Genomic DNA, 15,773 nt, shown 5'->3' with positions numbered 1-15,773 from the left:
ATAAAAAAGTATCCGGTCTCGGTCGGATTATTTCTGTCCGGCTAGCTCTCTCGACGGATCCTCGGCAGAGGGCGTAAAATCGAGTGCAAGAAACCCGAGGTCTCCCGATCGTTGACTCAGAAACACGATTTTCGCACGCGAAGCATTGTTTCCTGGTATTCGATTACGCGTCCGCTTATGCAAACAACAATCCCACTTCTATTATCGCGCCTCTGCTCGCGCACGTGATAAAAGTTCAAGGTGCCCGGATCTCTGGCGCGCGTTCACGTTCTTGCATACGCGCATACCTTTATTTATATTATTTCCCCAATTCTTTCCACGACAACCAATTGTTCCCTCTTCTTTTGAGATGAAATATTTTTCACCTCAAAATGTTATTACATCGTTACTTCACTTCTCGAATACAACGACGATTTTCGATAAAATAATAATTACACTCGAATATCATATTTTGGATCGAACGAAAACAAAATCTGTCCGAAATTCGCAAGCTTTTCGATAATTCTTCCTCAAACAAAAGTTAATAAAAACGTTTCGATAGAGAACTGATCTTACGACTGATCTACGATTGATCTACGAATTTCGTTTATAGATGTTTTATTGTGTCTCGGCTCTATGTCGTGTTTCCAACGAATTTTTTTCTCGAATTGGCAAAACAAAGGGAAAAATTCAAAGCTCACGAGAACGAGTTTTATCGGGCATCGAAACGGCCGATCGATAAGACTTCCGGTCTACGTCACCGACTGTACGAGGCGGGCAGAAGAAATACTTTTATATACACACGCATATATATATATATATATATATATACCTAATTATTGCCATCGAACCGTCCAGACTTTCGAGGGAAACCGATGTAAATAAAGGCAGAGAACGAAGACGGAGACGGTGAAACGTTAGTTTCGGTCGATCGAAGAAAGATGGCTCGCGAGCGCAACGTGCTCGAGGAGAGAGAAATGGTCTGAACGAAGAGAGAGAGAGAGAACGGCAAGAGGAAGGGAGAAACGTATAGAGCGGAAAGTTGCAATGCCGACCGCCGCAGCAGTTCAAGGCCTCCGGTTTCTCTCCTCTCACTCTCTCCCACTCGCTCTTTCGCTCACCCGTCCCTGTTTGTTTCCTATATTCATTCTATTTTCTGCTCTTTCTCTCCCCCCTTCCCAACCCTCCTTCGTCCACGTCCCTTTTGATCCAGCGAATTTTACATTTGCATCTCTCCCGCCTAATCACCATCTTCCTCCTTATTTCACTCGATAAAATAATTCTCGATGTGTAACGTAATACTCTTATTCGTCGTATATTTTCCAGATACTGGTAGTCATTATTCCATTATTTACGCGATTGATCAAAAATTACCAGTGTTTAAAAATGAAGGGGAAACGTTTCTTCCCCTTGAAATTTCTACTTCGTTAAAATTCCTTCTGCCCAATGGTGTAGAAGGGATATTGTTAAACGATAGATTGACTGGAAACACCGATCATAAACTTGTATCCTTCGTTTTCTCGAACGTGGTCTACACGATGATTCTACACGTTCGACTCTCACTTCGATCTTTCTGTTCCTGCACTGTTCGCAGCGCCACCACTACTACTCCTTCGGGGCCTTCCCCTGATCCCACGGATTCCACACGCCTGTCTCTGTCTTCCTCCGCTTCCTATTCCCTCCTTCTCCATCTTATCTACCAGTCTCTCTCTTGATCTGCTGCCCTCTTTGTCGTTACATTCATTCCTCTCTTCCTTTCGCTCGCTCCACCGTCCACGTTATCGTATCACGCCTTTATTTCCTACTGCTTTGTTCCTGGTTCTATTATATGTATCTGTCTCTCTCTCTCCTCTACCAGACATACTCCACCCCTTTCCCTCCTCTCTTCGCTCCCTCTTTTACCCTTTACGTCGCCAGTAGTGAATTAAATTGTGCTGATTGATACATTCTCATCGCGGATACCGTTTCCTCCTTCCTCGCCGCTTTCCTGCGTTTATGCTGCGAGTGGGACTCGTTGACGTGAGATTCGAGAATTGCTTGATTCTTAATCATTTCTCTCGTCGTCTTTTTATTATTTTAATAGACAAAAACTACTGGATTTAATTACAATTATAAAATGGTATTATCGAACAATTTGTGCTCTTAAAATTCTTCCTAAATGAATTTTAAAATACGTACGTAATACGTTCTTGAAGATAATCGGTATATGCATTTTCAACGCGACTCGTGATTCGTTGGTTATCGTTGAAAGGATTCTCTAAGAATTTTGGGGGAATCCCCTCTAAGTAAAATGTTTATTACGTAATAAAATGGGCTGATACTAACGTAATATTCGTACACCAAATTAGATTCCCTGTTTAGTTCGTGAATAATAATTCGTTTAAATTCTATCTTACGTCTCTTTCTCTTCCCCACCTTGAAAAAGAAAGTTAGGATTCTTCAGGTTGTTTCTCGAAGACCTATAACCTCTAATGCTAAGAAGGAAAGGAAGTGACCATACGAGTCAGTGACTATAAATAGCCGATCCAGCCCTCCACTCCACGAAACAATTCTATAGATCGCGAAAAGATATAAATTAACGGAAGAATTATATAAGAGATATATATAATTTTTGTTTGATAATTCGTCATTATCAAATTAAATTGGTTAAATCATAAATCTAATCTAATCTGTCTGAAAAGTTCGATACGCGATCGATGAACACGAAAATCGCAAAAAAAAGAAAAGTTTCACTTTGTTTTTTCACATTTACACAATTGAAGGAAAAAGTGAGGTTAGGACGAAGAAGGAAAGAATGAATCGATTTCGACGTGAAAAGAAGAGAAGTTTTTTTAACTCTGGATAATATTGAATGTACGCAATTCATGAATCTGTGAGGTCGACTGCGTATAATGCAGTAGTTGACTGCACTATCGACCGTGTGCAACCGTTGCATCGCGTCGCGGCGTTGTGACGTCACAGTCACTAATGCCCGAGTTACATAAACCCCCATTGCATGCGTTGTTTCTTTCTGTCTGTCTGTCTCTCTCTCCCCTTCTCTCTCTCTTTCTCTTCTCCCACTGTTTCTCTTTTTCTTCCTTCGCTTATCATATCTCTTTCTATCTTTATTGAAGAATGAAAGTTTAAAATGTATTTAGCCCTTTTGCTAATATTCGATGTTATATACACAACATATTGTGTTGTATTTTAAATACATTGTATTTTCTTCACGAAATAATTTATCGTAGATAATTCATAAAAAAAAATAATTGATTAAATAATTCTTAAAAAGTTCTTTTAAGGTCTAAATCAAATATCAAATTCATGAAATTTTATTTCCTAAAACGTATTATATTTTTTTGTTCATTTATTTTGATAAAAATGAATAATATCACGATTGAGATATTATTTTTGATTAAAGTGAAATTCGTATTTTGCGTACGATGTGTACAAAGATGTCAAAGAGCACACCGTATATTTTAGTAATTTTTCAATAGTTAAAATTACAAACGAAAATTTACTTTCAACAAATTTTCAATGAAAATGAATATCGAAATGAAAATGTTATTTTTCAAATATTTTCTAACGGTAAATATAAATGTCAATTTTACATAAAAATATAATTACTAGTAATTTGTTATATGAACAAGATGCAATCAATTTTCTTGGAAAAAATCTACGAAGATCAATAATGAAATATAATTTATGTATTTTCTATAAAAATAATCAAGGAAAACAACGTATTCTCAAATCAATAATTCAACATACATATTCAAAACTCAAAGTTTAATCTTTTTTAATTTACTTTTCTCTTCATTTACTTACATGTATTCTATTCATATTATTTAAAAAGACAATTTAAAATTGAAAATATTTATATTTCTAAAAAAAAAAAAAAAAATACATCTTAATCCTTCACATCATCATCAAATGGAAAGCGCTTCAAGAGTTAACCTCAAAATACAAGTTTTCCGTTTCAACTAATATAGTTTCAGGTTCAGCAATAAGACGTTCTCATTCATTAGGGTGAAACCGTGTCCTTTCTCGAGAATCTCTTTCAAAGCCTCTTACCCAACTATGGAGGACTCTTTTTCATAGAACATAGTTACCTCTTTCTCTGTCTCTAATTAGATATATAGATATACCGTTCTAACAAATTTCCTCGAGCAACAATACGCCATCACGTCGAAATTCTCGCGTTGAAAATCGACCTTGCAATTAGTCAACTTCACAGCGATAGCCATCAACTGGCTCGCGTTATGTGCTAATCAACAACATTGATATATCGTGTGATTCTTTGCGGAATTTTGTTGTGGGAAGATTGTTGTAGTATATATATATATATATATTTTCGTGCTAATTTTCATGAACCATTGTTTCATACTTTCCTGATTGTTTGTAGAAATCGTATTGATTTTGTTATGCTTTCTAATTGCTCTGTTGTTTAAGTTTTATTGAATGAATTTCTTAAAAAAAAAAAAAAAAAAAAATATGTTTAAAGCTTTTACAAATATTACTACGAATCTGAATCTTTAAAATTTTAAAAGATTTTATAATTTAAACTAATTTAGTATCATTTGCTATATAATATATGTATATATATATGTGCAAAATAAAGATATAATACTTTTGTTTATTTTTACGATCTGTTTTGTAACAATCATACCATTTTTTACTCTGTAAAATATCGTCTTTGTTTTAACAGCTGTTATCATGCGTTTCTCTTATGATGTCATAAAGTTTTAACAAACATATAAAGACAAATATATCAATTTCATAATAAAAATAGCAAAACAATAAAAATATTTTAACAGTAAAAAATGTTTGAATAACAGAATATTTAAATAGTGAAATATTTGTACAATAAATTGTTTATATATATAATGAAAATTCTAAAATATTAAAATAGGAATATATTGACTCACTGATAAATGGAAGATTTTTTTTCATCATTTCGAATCGTTGATTTTGGCAAAAATACGAGATTCTGTAACAGAAAAATTATAAATTAATTATTATTAAATATTATTAATAATTTTCATAAATAGTAAAATAATTGCAAAAAAATAAAAGTAGAAAATAGAAAAATAGATTGTACACATATGTACATTGTACTTGAAAAAGAAGTTTTGAGTAGGAAAGGTTAAATGTTACGACCTCATCAAAGTTGGTTATTTCGCGGTATAATTTGAGTTTCGATTCAAGACTGACTTGCAGGCCTCGTAAACTTCTACCGTAATTACGCGGCCAGGCGATAAAATGAGACTTAAAATATACGATGGACCATGATAAACAGTTGCGCAGCACGAACTAGAAATGACCGATGGAAATAGTAATTTCTGTTGAAAGGCTTATTGATTAATTGAAAAAAAATTTTTTAATTGACGATTGATTAAAGAAAAAAATTCACGAATAAAATTCTTTATATAAATATATCTAAGAACATAAGAATTCATAAGTTTATTTTATATACAATATAGAAAATAATATTCCAAATTAATTTATTCATATAAAGTAAATAAAATTATTTACTATTTATATAGTAATATTATTTATTATTATATTATAACCTAATATTGCAATTATATTGATGTTCATTTACATTGTTTGTTAAACTATTAATTTTATTTATTAATCTAATCTTACATTCTAATTTTACTTTCATTTAAATAATCGTGACTATACTAGGCATTATGATGCATAAATTAAAGAAGTTAAGTTAGAATATGTACAATTTAACAAATTTTCTAACTAATACGGTCATAAAGAATATAACCTGCGCCATCTAGTGCATGAAAGTTGAAACTTTGTATAATTTGCACTGTAGATATAATTGAATTTATCAACATATGGTAATTACGCAAAATTATTATAATAATTAATTTTTTATAATAAATAAAAATGATACATATATATATATATACACAAAACTGTAATTTCTCATTACAGTAAAATTTTCATATTACGATATAATTTTTTGATTTTATCTATGAACATTTTAATCTTCAATTTAAATTAGTTAATCATCTTTATAGATAATATGGAAATATTATCCTTTATCGGTAATGTAATTTTTTATGATTATCAAAATTCTATTTATTAAATTTTTAACTCGTACAAGTAAAATATTTCTTTTTTATATAATTAAAATTAAAAATAATATTTAAAAGACAATAAGGAAGACGAAAATAAATGGCAAAAAATTATAAATAAAAAGTAATTATTAATTGTTTCCGCCCGGGATCGAACCGGGGACCTTGTGCGTGTGAAGCACACGTGATAACCACTACACTACGGAAACGTTGTTACAGGGATTTTTTAAAATTTTTTATAGATTACAATAATATCTTTGAAGAAAATTTAAAATATTGTAAAAAATGAAATTTTTTATTTCTATTAATTCTGAAAACCAATCAAATCGAATTAAAATTGCTAATATGCAACAAGGTAAGAAAAATCGATGATTTAATCAATTTTAACCTATAAAAAATTAAATTTTTATAGATTTTGTTTCATTATAAAATATAAACATTATTAAATTCACGATATCGACAATTAAAATAAATCTAAACACGATAAATCGGGTTATATATTTATTTTATGGATAGAGATAAATATTGTAAAAATATGTCTTTTTCTCTTTAAAATTTATAACATATAAAATTTACAAGTAGTTGAACTTATTACTTGATATACATATGATTATTTGTTTATAGGACACCCTTTGATAAATATAATCTTTATCAGAATTCAATAAAACTAAGTCATATAGAAAGATTCTATATATTTAAATACTGATTTTAATTTTATTTATGACATTCCCAACCATAAAATAGTCTTGCTTCAATAACTATTATTCATTAGTTTTTCTTAATATAATACAAAAAAGAATCATAAATGATCAGCGTTTCTAGGTCGATAACATTACATATCGGTCAATTATCGTATGTAGAACGAGACAAAGCACATCGAACATCGTCATTGCACGTGATACTTGAGCCACCGTAAGAAGCGAGGTACGAAATGTAAACAAACATTCAGACGCTTGTCGATCTCGTTCGTACAAGACAATTAGTCTTCTTTCTTATTGTAAAATGGGGAAAGTAATATGTGATGTCGTAACCAGTGATACATCTGGCGAAGAACAAAGAAAAACTGTTCGAGAAAAGCAGAAAAACCGAACAAAGAAAAAGAAACGTAAAAGGGACTTGACAGATCTGCATCAGAAAATATTCAAATCAAAGAAGGTACTGACATACAAGTTTATGCTCATCACTATTATCAAATTTTAATCATGGAAATTGACTGAATTCTTTATTAAATATTTAATTTGTTGTTATTTCTAATATAATATTATATTTAATATGGAAATGTATTTGGAGTTTTGGTTATGTCAAAGTTTATCGAGATGTGTCATATTGATTTATTAATTATTGCAATAATTTTACACTAATTTTGATAATAAATAAATAATGAATAAAAATTTGGAAAGAAATTTTAAAATTTCGAGAGAGAATAATTAATATACATGAAAATAAACATGTCTACAATCACTTAATGTCATACAATGGAATGAGAAAATAGGTTTTGCGCTAAAGCTAGGTGCGCATCTTGAGATGTATCGATAAATTAAACAAAATGAAAAAGAAACAAAACAGAGTACAAAGTAGTGCTCTCTTTTCTATTTCTAATGATGGAATATAACGAAGAAATGTAAATGTAGAATTTTTTAATCTTATACGTTTAAGCATATTTTTATATTTCAAATTTGTATAATAAAAAAAATATATACATATATACATATATATACGTATAATTTAAAAAAATTTTATTATATATTTTTTCGAATTGGAAAAATATTAAATTTTATTTAAGAGAATTTATTTTTAGTAAAATTCTACGTATTATAAAGTAAATATTTTTGAAAATAGAATTCCTTAAATCATGATAATCTATGCTCCATTTTTCAGCAGAACTGGGTGGAATACAAATTTTGGCAGAGTAATTTCATTAAACTTTTGCATCATTTCGCGGACATTAGAGAAGAATATGTATACATAAAAAATTAATTTACTTTCATTTCCTCCATTTTATTCATTATTTGAAAAACATTTATTTCAGGATAAAAAAACGAAGATCGATGGAAAGTTAGGCACGCGAAGTTCAAAAAGAATATCGAATAGAATTCTTCCGAAAGCTGTAAATATTATAAATTAGTATAGAATGAAAACAAAGAGAAATTAATATAATAATATCAAATTATAATTTTTTATTTTAGTTCTCTGGTATATATAGAAATGGCGCAACAGGAAAAGAAATACGAAGATGTGAGTGTTACAAAATATAATATAAAATATTATTTCTTTCTTTAATGGAAAACAATTTATTTAACAATTTTATTATTATTTGTAGCTCAAACAAAATTACCTTTGGATAATCTAAATAATGCTCGTTTGGAAGGAAATGTGCTCAAACTTTTAGATGGCTATGATTCAAAATCAGAGTAAGTAAAGAAAGTATACAAAATTTTTTATATTTTATAGAATATATTTTTTAATTCACAGAGATATTGTAATTGAAAATAACACTAACGAGATTTCAAAAAACTTATTATTTGATTCTACTTCTATTAAAAATATTCTTCAACCAACTTCTGTTAGTAAACAAGATAGAAGTCCTGTTTTAGGAAATATAGATGGGTAAATTGAAAACTTACATTCCATTTTAATATACAAAATACAAACAACAATCAAAATCATAATTATAAAAAGAAATTAACAAAAATTGATTTAACACGATAATTCAATGATAATTACAATATATATTTTATATAGAAAGAAAAGATACGATAAAGATGATTACATAAAAGATTTCAATATTTCTAACACCGAGTTTCTTCAAAAGCAATTAGAAAAGAAGAAATCAGTTGATTCAAAAAATTTAAGTGACTCTGCTTTACGAAAATATGAAGAATTATGTATAGACATCTTTCTTGAAAATTTTGAAGAACCAAATTTTCCGGATCATCTTGGAACAGGTATTTGATTTTTCAAGTTTTTAATTTTTATAATTTACTTTGATTAATTTTTATTTTTCTATTTGTTTTTTCAATTTTTTTTAGATCCCTTAATAAAAGTAAAAAAAAAATTAAGAAATATTTATGCAGAATCATTTCGTAGTCAATTTTTACGAGATATGATCAAGCGTGGTAACATTTTAATTCAATGTGATACACCAAGTACTTCTAGCGAAAATTTTATTTCTTGGGATACTGTACGTTGCCCTCCTTCATATACCCACAATACAGATTTTATATCCAAAACTATGGAGAATACAAAGCGCCATGTTAATTATAAAAGAAACCAAGAGATCGATGGTTTACAAGGAAGCCAAGATTCGCTTTTAATACCAGAAACGAATTTCAATTTGAATAACGAAAGAAATGAAAATGTTCCGACCAAACTATTATTTGATATATCCTCGTTAAATAATACAAATATAGGAATGAAAAATTTTCGTGAATCAGAAATGAATGAAGAAAGGAATAATTTAGTGAATGAAGTCTCAACAGATGCAAGCATTCCTACTTCTTTAGAAGTAAATCATTCTACAGCTTCCATATGTAGAAACAATAACACTTTAAAATATTCTGAAACAAATAAAATTAAAAGAATAAAGGAGAAAAACAAGCCTGTTTTATTTGCATCATCTGAAATAGGATTTGAAAATAATTTTATTGATGAAAATAATTTGATGAAGGCAAAAAATCAGAATATACAAACTGTGCATATTTTGAAGAATGAATCAAAAAGACATCAAGGAAAACAAAATTTAAAGATACTAAAACAGGTTAAAATGAAGAACTTAAAGAACAAACCTGCTATATTACGAAGATGCAACAACACAATCACAAATAATAACAATCGATTAAATTTATTCCAGGAATCAATGACTAATATAAAAAAAGCGCCTCGAGAAATGCTCTTTGATGTTGCGTCAAAGCAAGAAATTCCATTTCCTTCACAATCTTTAATGACCGGATTAAATGAAGATTCAAAAAAGCTGCAAAGATCAAATACGTCAAATACTTTATTCAATACTGCAAAAATGAAGAATCTGGACGTAATGGATTCACCGAGTGTATGTGACAATGAAATATATTTTATGAAAAAATCTTGTTCACAACCAACGGAATCTAAACAGCAATCACAGAATCTTCATGTAAATGATATTTTCGTGAATAAGAAAAATCCTCCGGTACAGAAAACGGTGATGTTTACAAAGAAAGATTCGCGAAATATAGGACAATGTTTATACGTGAATAATTTGATTGCTCGTGAAACGGCAGATAATTCAAATGTCTGTATTATACGAAAGAATATTCCTTTGCAACATGAAAAATCAATAAAAAATACTTGCACTGTACAAGATTGCCAAAAGATATCCAATTGTTATAGAACATTTCATTGCTCGCAAAATTCTGAAAATTCCAATTATGGTTGCCAAGAATTTAAAGAAGCACATGCACCGCAAATACAAATACAGCAAAAACCAATGGTTTATGAAAAAGTATTATTAAAAAAAATCCAACAACAACCTAAATATGAAAATAATAAAAAATGCGATAATAATCAACATGTTTACTATGTAATGGTAGATCAATGTAAAGATTCAAACAATTTGCAAAAATGTTCCCATGATAATATATCTCAAATTGAGAAACCTAGAACATTGCATAATGGGCGATTATGTCAGGAAGATATAACTGATGTTAGTATTCTAAAAGGTGTGCATAATTTAAAAATATTACCTGTGGAAGAACAAGAATCACAAATAAAATTTATTGATAATCAATATATACAAAATACAATAGAATTGGAACAACAACCAATTAAGTATTTGGCATTTGAAAATGATTCAAAAACTCAAAAAGTTCCTATCTATAAACATGTTACTTCTGTCGATAATGTAGAAGTGACTAATTCAAATAACTATCGCGTGATATCGTGTCTTCAAGAACCAACTCAAAAAATTATTTTCGTGCCAACTTGCGAACAAAATAAAGTTGTATATGTTGAACAACAAAATTTGGGTCATTCAAATGTTGCTTTTGAAGAACATTGTTCGCATCCTAAAAAGATAATCCTGTATCGACCGGAAATGCAACCTATCAACGATTCTTCAAATGTATGTGAAATTCATGTTCCAAAACAAAATGTGGTAGAAATAAGAAAAACTGATTGTGAGCCAATCGTAACTACTTTACATCATACCGACAATGCTATAAAATCAAGACGAAATGTAGTAAATTGGGAAGAACTTCATTATCGACCAAACTATGGTAATAACAAAAAATTTCAATTTTTTTATAACAAAAGATTTTTAGTTTTTAATAATTAATTATAATTACAAATCATGTCCACTTTTTATTTCAGAACACAATGCTTGTGTAAAGAATCAAGCAGTATTCTATCAAAAGTAAAATTTAATTTAATTTTACTACTAATTCATCTAAATATATGTCAGATATTTTTTGATTATTACACATATCATTACAGTGAGATACGTAAAATTATTATTTATTACGTTTCACTTTAATGTTTGCTAACATTTATGAATTTTGTATGCGAGATAATAATAAAAGAAATGTTATTAATAATTAATATATTTTCAAATAATTATTGTAAGTAATTAAATGCGCTTTTTTAGGTTTGTATATTTATAAGAACGCAATTTATATAAATAAGCAATAATTATCTTTGGAAGTTTATTTAAAACATATTTTGTTTTGATAGAATTGTAATTATTCTAAAATATAAAAAAGAAAATTTTGTAATTTTCATATGTTACGTATAAATTGAATTTAATGTCAATTTTCCATTATGATTACAAATTACTTAAGTATTTGATACGATACGTTTGCCTTGTATAATTTTTAATATTAAAATTGAATGTTGAATTATCTCTCTATGTTTAATTCTTCTAAAAATTAATATTCTACGTTAAATATTCATTTTTCTAAAATTAGGTTTATAAGAAACATACTATTAATTTATATTATTTGATATTTCTATAATGGAATATTATAATGGAATATAATTTCTAAAATTGGAATATTATTTGGTACAAAAAATGTTAAAACTTACCAAATATATTTAATTATCTTATCAGCCCAATATTCTAAAAGTATCACCATCACAACAAATTAATTTTCACAATAAATTAATACAAATAAATCACAAAAAACTATTTTTCACTATTTTTTTAATCCTTGTTCGTTCCTTCTTTTCACAGTTTTTCATATGTGTGTTCCCGCCAATTAAAAAGTTTCAACGAAAATGATGGAGCTACTATCTACATTTAAAATTTATAATTCATACAAAAAAATTAAATTAAAAATTGAAGTTAAATTATTCATAATATATTAATAAATTAAATTAAGAATTTATAAATTGCTAATAATAATAATATTATTAATTAATAATAATATAAAAATAGAAAATATAATTATTTTAACGTAATATCTAGTTTTATAATTCGATATGCCACCTGTTGGCAATTTATTGAAAAAGTGCATTAGTGACAGTTGTACATTTATCATATGAATTATAAAAATGTTTAGTGCAACATCGTTATTATTGTGATTATTAAAATAAAAAATTGACAGGTGTTGTTGTTCCATTGAATAAATACTTGATAAGTTCCATTAAATGTTCTATTTAATATATATTCGTATGCGACTGTAAATATCATAACATAACCAATCTATTTAAAAGACAAAATGAACACATCACAATAGAGAAAATAACTGGATATGTAATATACGCGATAAACAGAATTAGCTCGTAATGACGTCGTATAAAAGTGGCAAAGGAATAATTGCAAGCCATTTTAATCAGGTCGCAGTAACATTTTACAATAAGCTAACATAAATTATCATATTAATACATTTTATGCTTCATTATACCGAAGATACAATGTTCGCTTCGTAACATTTATGTTTCAGTACGAATTGAATGAATATGAAGGTATATTGTTTTTTGAAAAACGTTTTTCCAAGACTATGACAAATATGAAATGATTTCTTTCGTGAAAATGATAAAGTTGATGTAAATCACAAAAAAACTTTCTTTGGGACGTGGAAATATTAAATTATATTCCTATGGGTTTTCGATTCTATGGGATGCAAGCGCAGCGGGGGTGAAGAGTATCTGAGATCACTAATCAATATTTAATCAACTTTCCAGGAGAATATTATTCTCCCGACAAATCAAGGACATATGTATCAGACCGCTAAGGGGGGTTGACGTTCTCTCTCTCTATTGATATAAAAGACGAAACGCCGTTTATACGAGTGTGCGAGTGTTTACACGCGCATTCATGTTTACTGTATTCCCATTGACGTAGATATTAAATTCTTATTGTCAATGATAATTTTTTCATCACAAATGTTTTTTCCAATAAGTCAATCAATTACTTATTACTTTCTATTTATTTGCATAATTTTTAAATAATTATATCTTAATAATTAAATATTACTTATAAATGAATATAGACATATGTAACAATAATATAAATATTTAAATATTATCTATATTTGTTTTTTTGGTTGTCTTTAATTTTAAGAATATAATTATTATAATTTAATAAATTGAAAATATAAATTTTAATAATATTAATGGTGAAATGAAATTACATTTTTATATTTCAACAATAACAATTTTATATTAATACTATATATTTCGTAAGCTTTTAAATATTTTTTTACCAATTTTTTGCAAAATTTTCATAATTTTAATCATGATATTACATATGTTCCAGTTTCTATTTCTACTACTGCGACATGATAAAGTTGACAGAGAACTCTACGCCAATGGATGAATTCGTTCCTATGTATTCTTAGTATACATACTATGGGCGATTTGGTGTTGCGCGGCATACTACGTTCATGTATGTACCCTGGAAGAGAATTCCCCCGGGATGAGACTCGGGGAAGAGGGTCGAGTACCAGGACTGCTCATCGTGGCCCTTTCGTGAGAACAAGTGCGAAACAAGTGTCGCACAGGTTCCTAGCACCTATCTAAGGTCGGTCTCGTGTCATGTTTAGTCATGTAATTTCTGTATCTGCAGATAAATCATATTTCATGCTTTCCAGTCCCTTTATTTATGTATCCTGTATCCATTTGATATTTGTGCAATAGATAAAAAATGTAGAAAAAGAATATATTAATTCCATAGGAAAATTGTTATGAATATTTAAAAGTTGATGAGATCTTATATAATGTAATATATAAAGTACATAAATGAGATAGTACTTATTTCAAAATGATCTTGTTAAAAAATCTTGTTAAAAAAAAATATTATTTTTCTGCAGCAAATATATTTTACAATATCTATATATCTTTAAAACGAAAACGAAAATTATTTTATTTCAATTTTATTGTTTATATTTCATATTAATAAATTGATAAATTTGTCCGAATGATCTTTATGTAATTTTTAAGTAAATTAATCTAATTTTTCATTCCAATTCTATATTTCATTAGCCCACAAGAAAATAAGAAATTTGCTTTGCAACAATCTTCATTCTTCATCGCAACAATCTACAGTTTGAATCAAAAAAGACCGTCATAGTATCTCAAGTTTATCTCATTTTCGCGTGAAGCACTCCATCATCCTCGTCTCATCCAAAGACTAAGGGCGGCCAGCATTAGCGATATCATCCAAAAGGCTGAGCACTCATTGTACCGAGAAGAGAGCCGCAAAAGGAGTTGTTAGGCGTAAACATACGGAAGATGGTTGGAGAAGCGTTGCTCCTGTGTCCAGCGGAAACGGCCTGCTCCGGAATCGATCGTAAAATCGAGACCAGGGGAGAGGGTCGGCATCATCGAATGATAGCGTTCATTCGAGCTGATGGCTGTTAGGGAGAGGTCGCCCGACGAAATGGGGGTGGCACACGGACGGGGATGAACACAGAAGCTTCGAGGGGCGGTGACTGTTCTCTCATCCAGTCCGGGGGTGGCACCAGGGATCGACGAATCAGCGCTTAGAGAACGGAAGACAGTGACCAAACCCGTTTCACCGTAACCAACTGTGGACCACACCTCCGGCATGCACCCTCTCCGCCGGTTATTGAATTAAGCTTATCATTTGATTTTGAGGAGACCCACCAGTCGGTCGTCTCGGGCTCTCTTAAGCGGGCCGAAAAACTTCTTTCTATCCGCGGCTATAATCGCAATAATTTGATATCGCTGATCCGATTACGCGTCATAAGCCGCTATCGAGCAACCAGCTACCGCCCGCGTCCCTTAGCTCTTATCTACGACCGGAGGAGAATTACGTGACGCTGCCACTGCTGCTTACACACCCTGCCCTACGATTATCCGAGATTTCGTGGGAAGAAACGCGTCGTTGCTGGGGCCGGAAGGAAAGCCGCGGCTAAGGCCCGGCCGGGGCCCTTAGCTTCTCTTCCTCGTGATTATTATAACCCCGTTCGAATTTCTATTCAGATCCTTCGAATCAACATGTTCCAGTGAACGAAGAGTCTAGTTATAGTTCCGTTTTTTCCACGAGCTCGACGGGACTATCCATCCATTATATCAGCCGGAAAGATTCAGTTTATCCGCTCGAGTGAAGGATCAAGAATGAAGGAAAAGAAATAAGAAGAAGTTTCGATGAACTGTCCAGGTGAATCATTTTGTGCCCTTCGTTCGAAAGTGTCCTTTTTCATCCACGCAAATCTCTATCTTCGCCTGTGACCACGAGAGAAACTCTGTTTCCGTTCATCCATACTCGCGGTGATCTTCGAGTGAATC

General features: G+C 30.0%; 1 protein-coding gene and 1 non-coding gene across 3 annotated transcripts; one reads left to right on the top strand and one right to left on the bottom strand.

The window, feature by feature from the left end:
• Window positions 1–6,186: 6,186 nt before the first annotated feature.
• Window positions 6,187–6,259, bottom strand: TRNAV-CAC (transfer RNA valine (anticodon CAC)). Its single transcript has one exon. It is a non-coding gene; the product is annotated as a tRNA-Val (tRNA).
• A 673-nt stretch (window positions 6,260–6,932) lies between these two features.
• On the top strand, window positions 6,933–11,922 carry LOC100866728 (uncharacterized). Of its 2 annotated transcripts, XM_012486105.3 has the most exons (9): window positions 6,933–7,205; window positions 7,929–8,009; window positions 8,080–8,157; window positions 8,237–8,285; window positions 8,371–8,461; window positions 8,523–8,657; window positions 8,793–8,995; window positions 9,080–11,299; window positions 11,394–11,922. In XM_012486105.3, the coding sequence occupies exons 1-9, from the start codon at window positions 7,053–7,055 to the stop codon at window positions 11,438–11,440; spliced, it is 3,057 nt and encodes a 1,018-aa protein (XP_012341559.2). In that variant the 5' UTR covers window positions 6,933–7,052; the 3' UTR covers window positions 11,441–11,922. The 2 variants fall into 2 exon arrangements, with proteins under 2 accessions (XP_012341559.2, XP_003693388.2); XM_003693340.4 differs by lacking the exon at window positions 7,929–8,009.
• The last annotated feature ends 3,851 nt before the right edge of the window (window positions 11,923–15,773 follow it).

This window comes from Apis florea, unplaced genomic scaffold (assembly GCF_048593485.1).
Source record: "Apis florea isolate Af1SG1 unplaced genomic scaffold, ASM4859348v1 contig_2492_pilon, whole genome shotgun sequence".
Taxonomy (NCBI): domain Eukaryota; kingdom Metazoa; phylum Arthropoda; class Insecta; order Hymenoptera; family Apidae; genus Apis; species Apis florea.
This window is presented reverse-complemented; position numbering and strand designations above follow the sequence as displayed.

Excerpts from the sequence above, each read along its gene's own strand:
- LOC100866728 (XM_012486105.3), top strand. The coding sequence starts at position 7,053 with ATGGGGAAAGTAATATGTGATGTCGTAACCAGTGATACATCTGGCGAA. Across the intron at positions 8,158-8,236 it reads ATAGAATTCTTCCGAAAGCT|TTCTCTGGTATATATAGAAA; the intron begins GTAAATATTATA and ends TTTTTATTTTAG. Across the intron at positions 11,300-11,393 it reads TCATTATCGACCAAACTATG|AACACAATGCTTGTGTAAAG; the intron begins GTAATAACAAAA and ends TTTTTATTTCAG.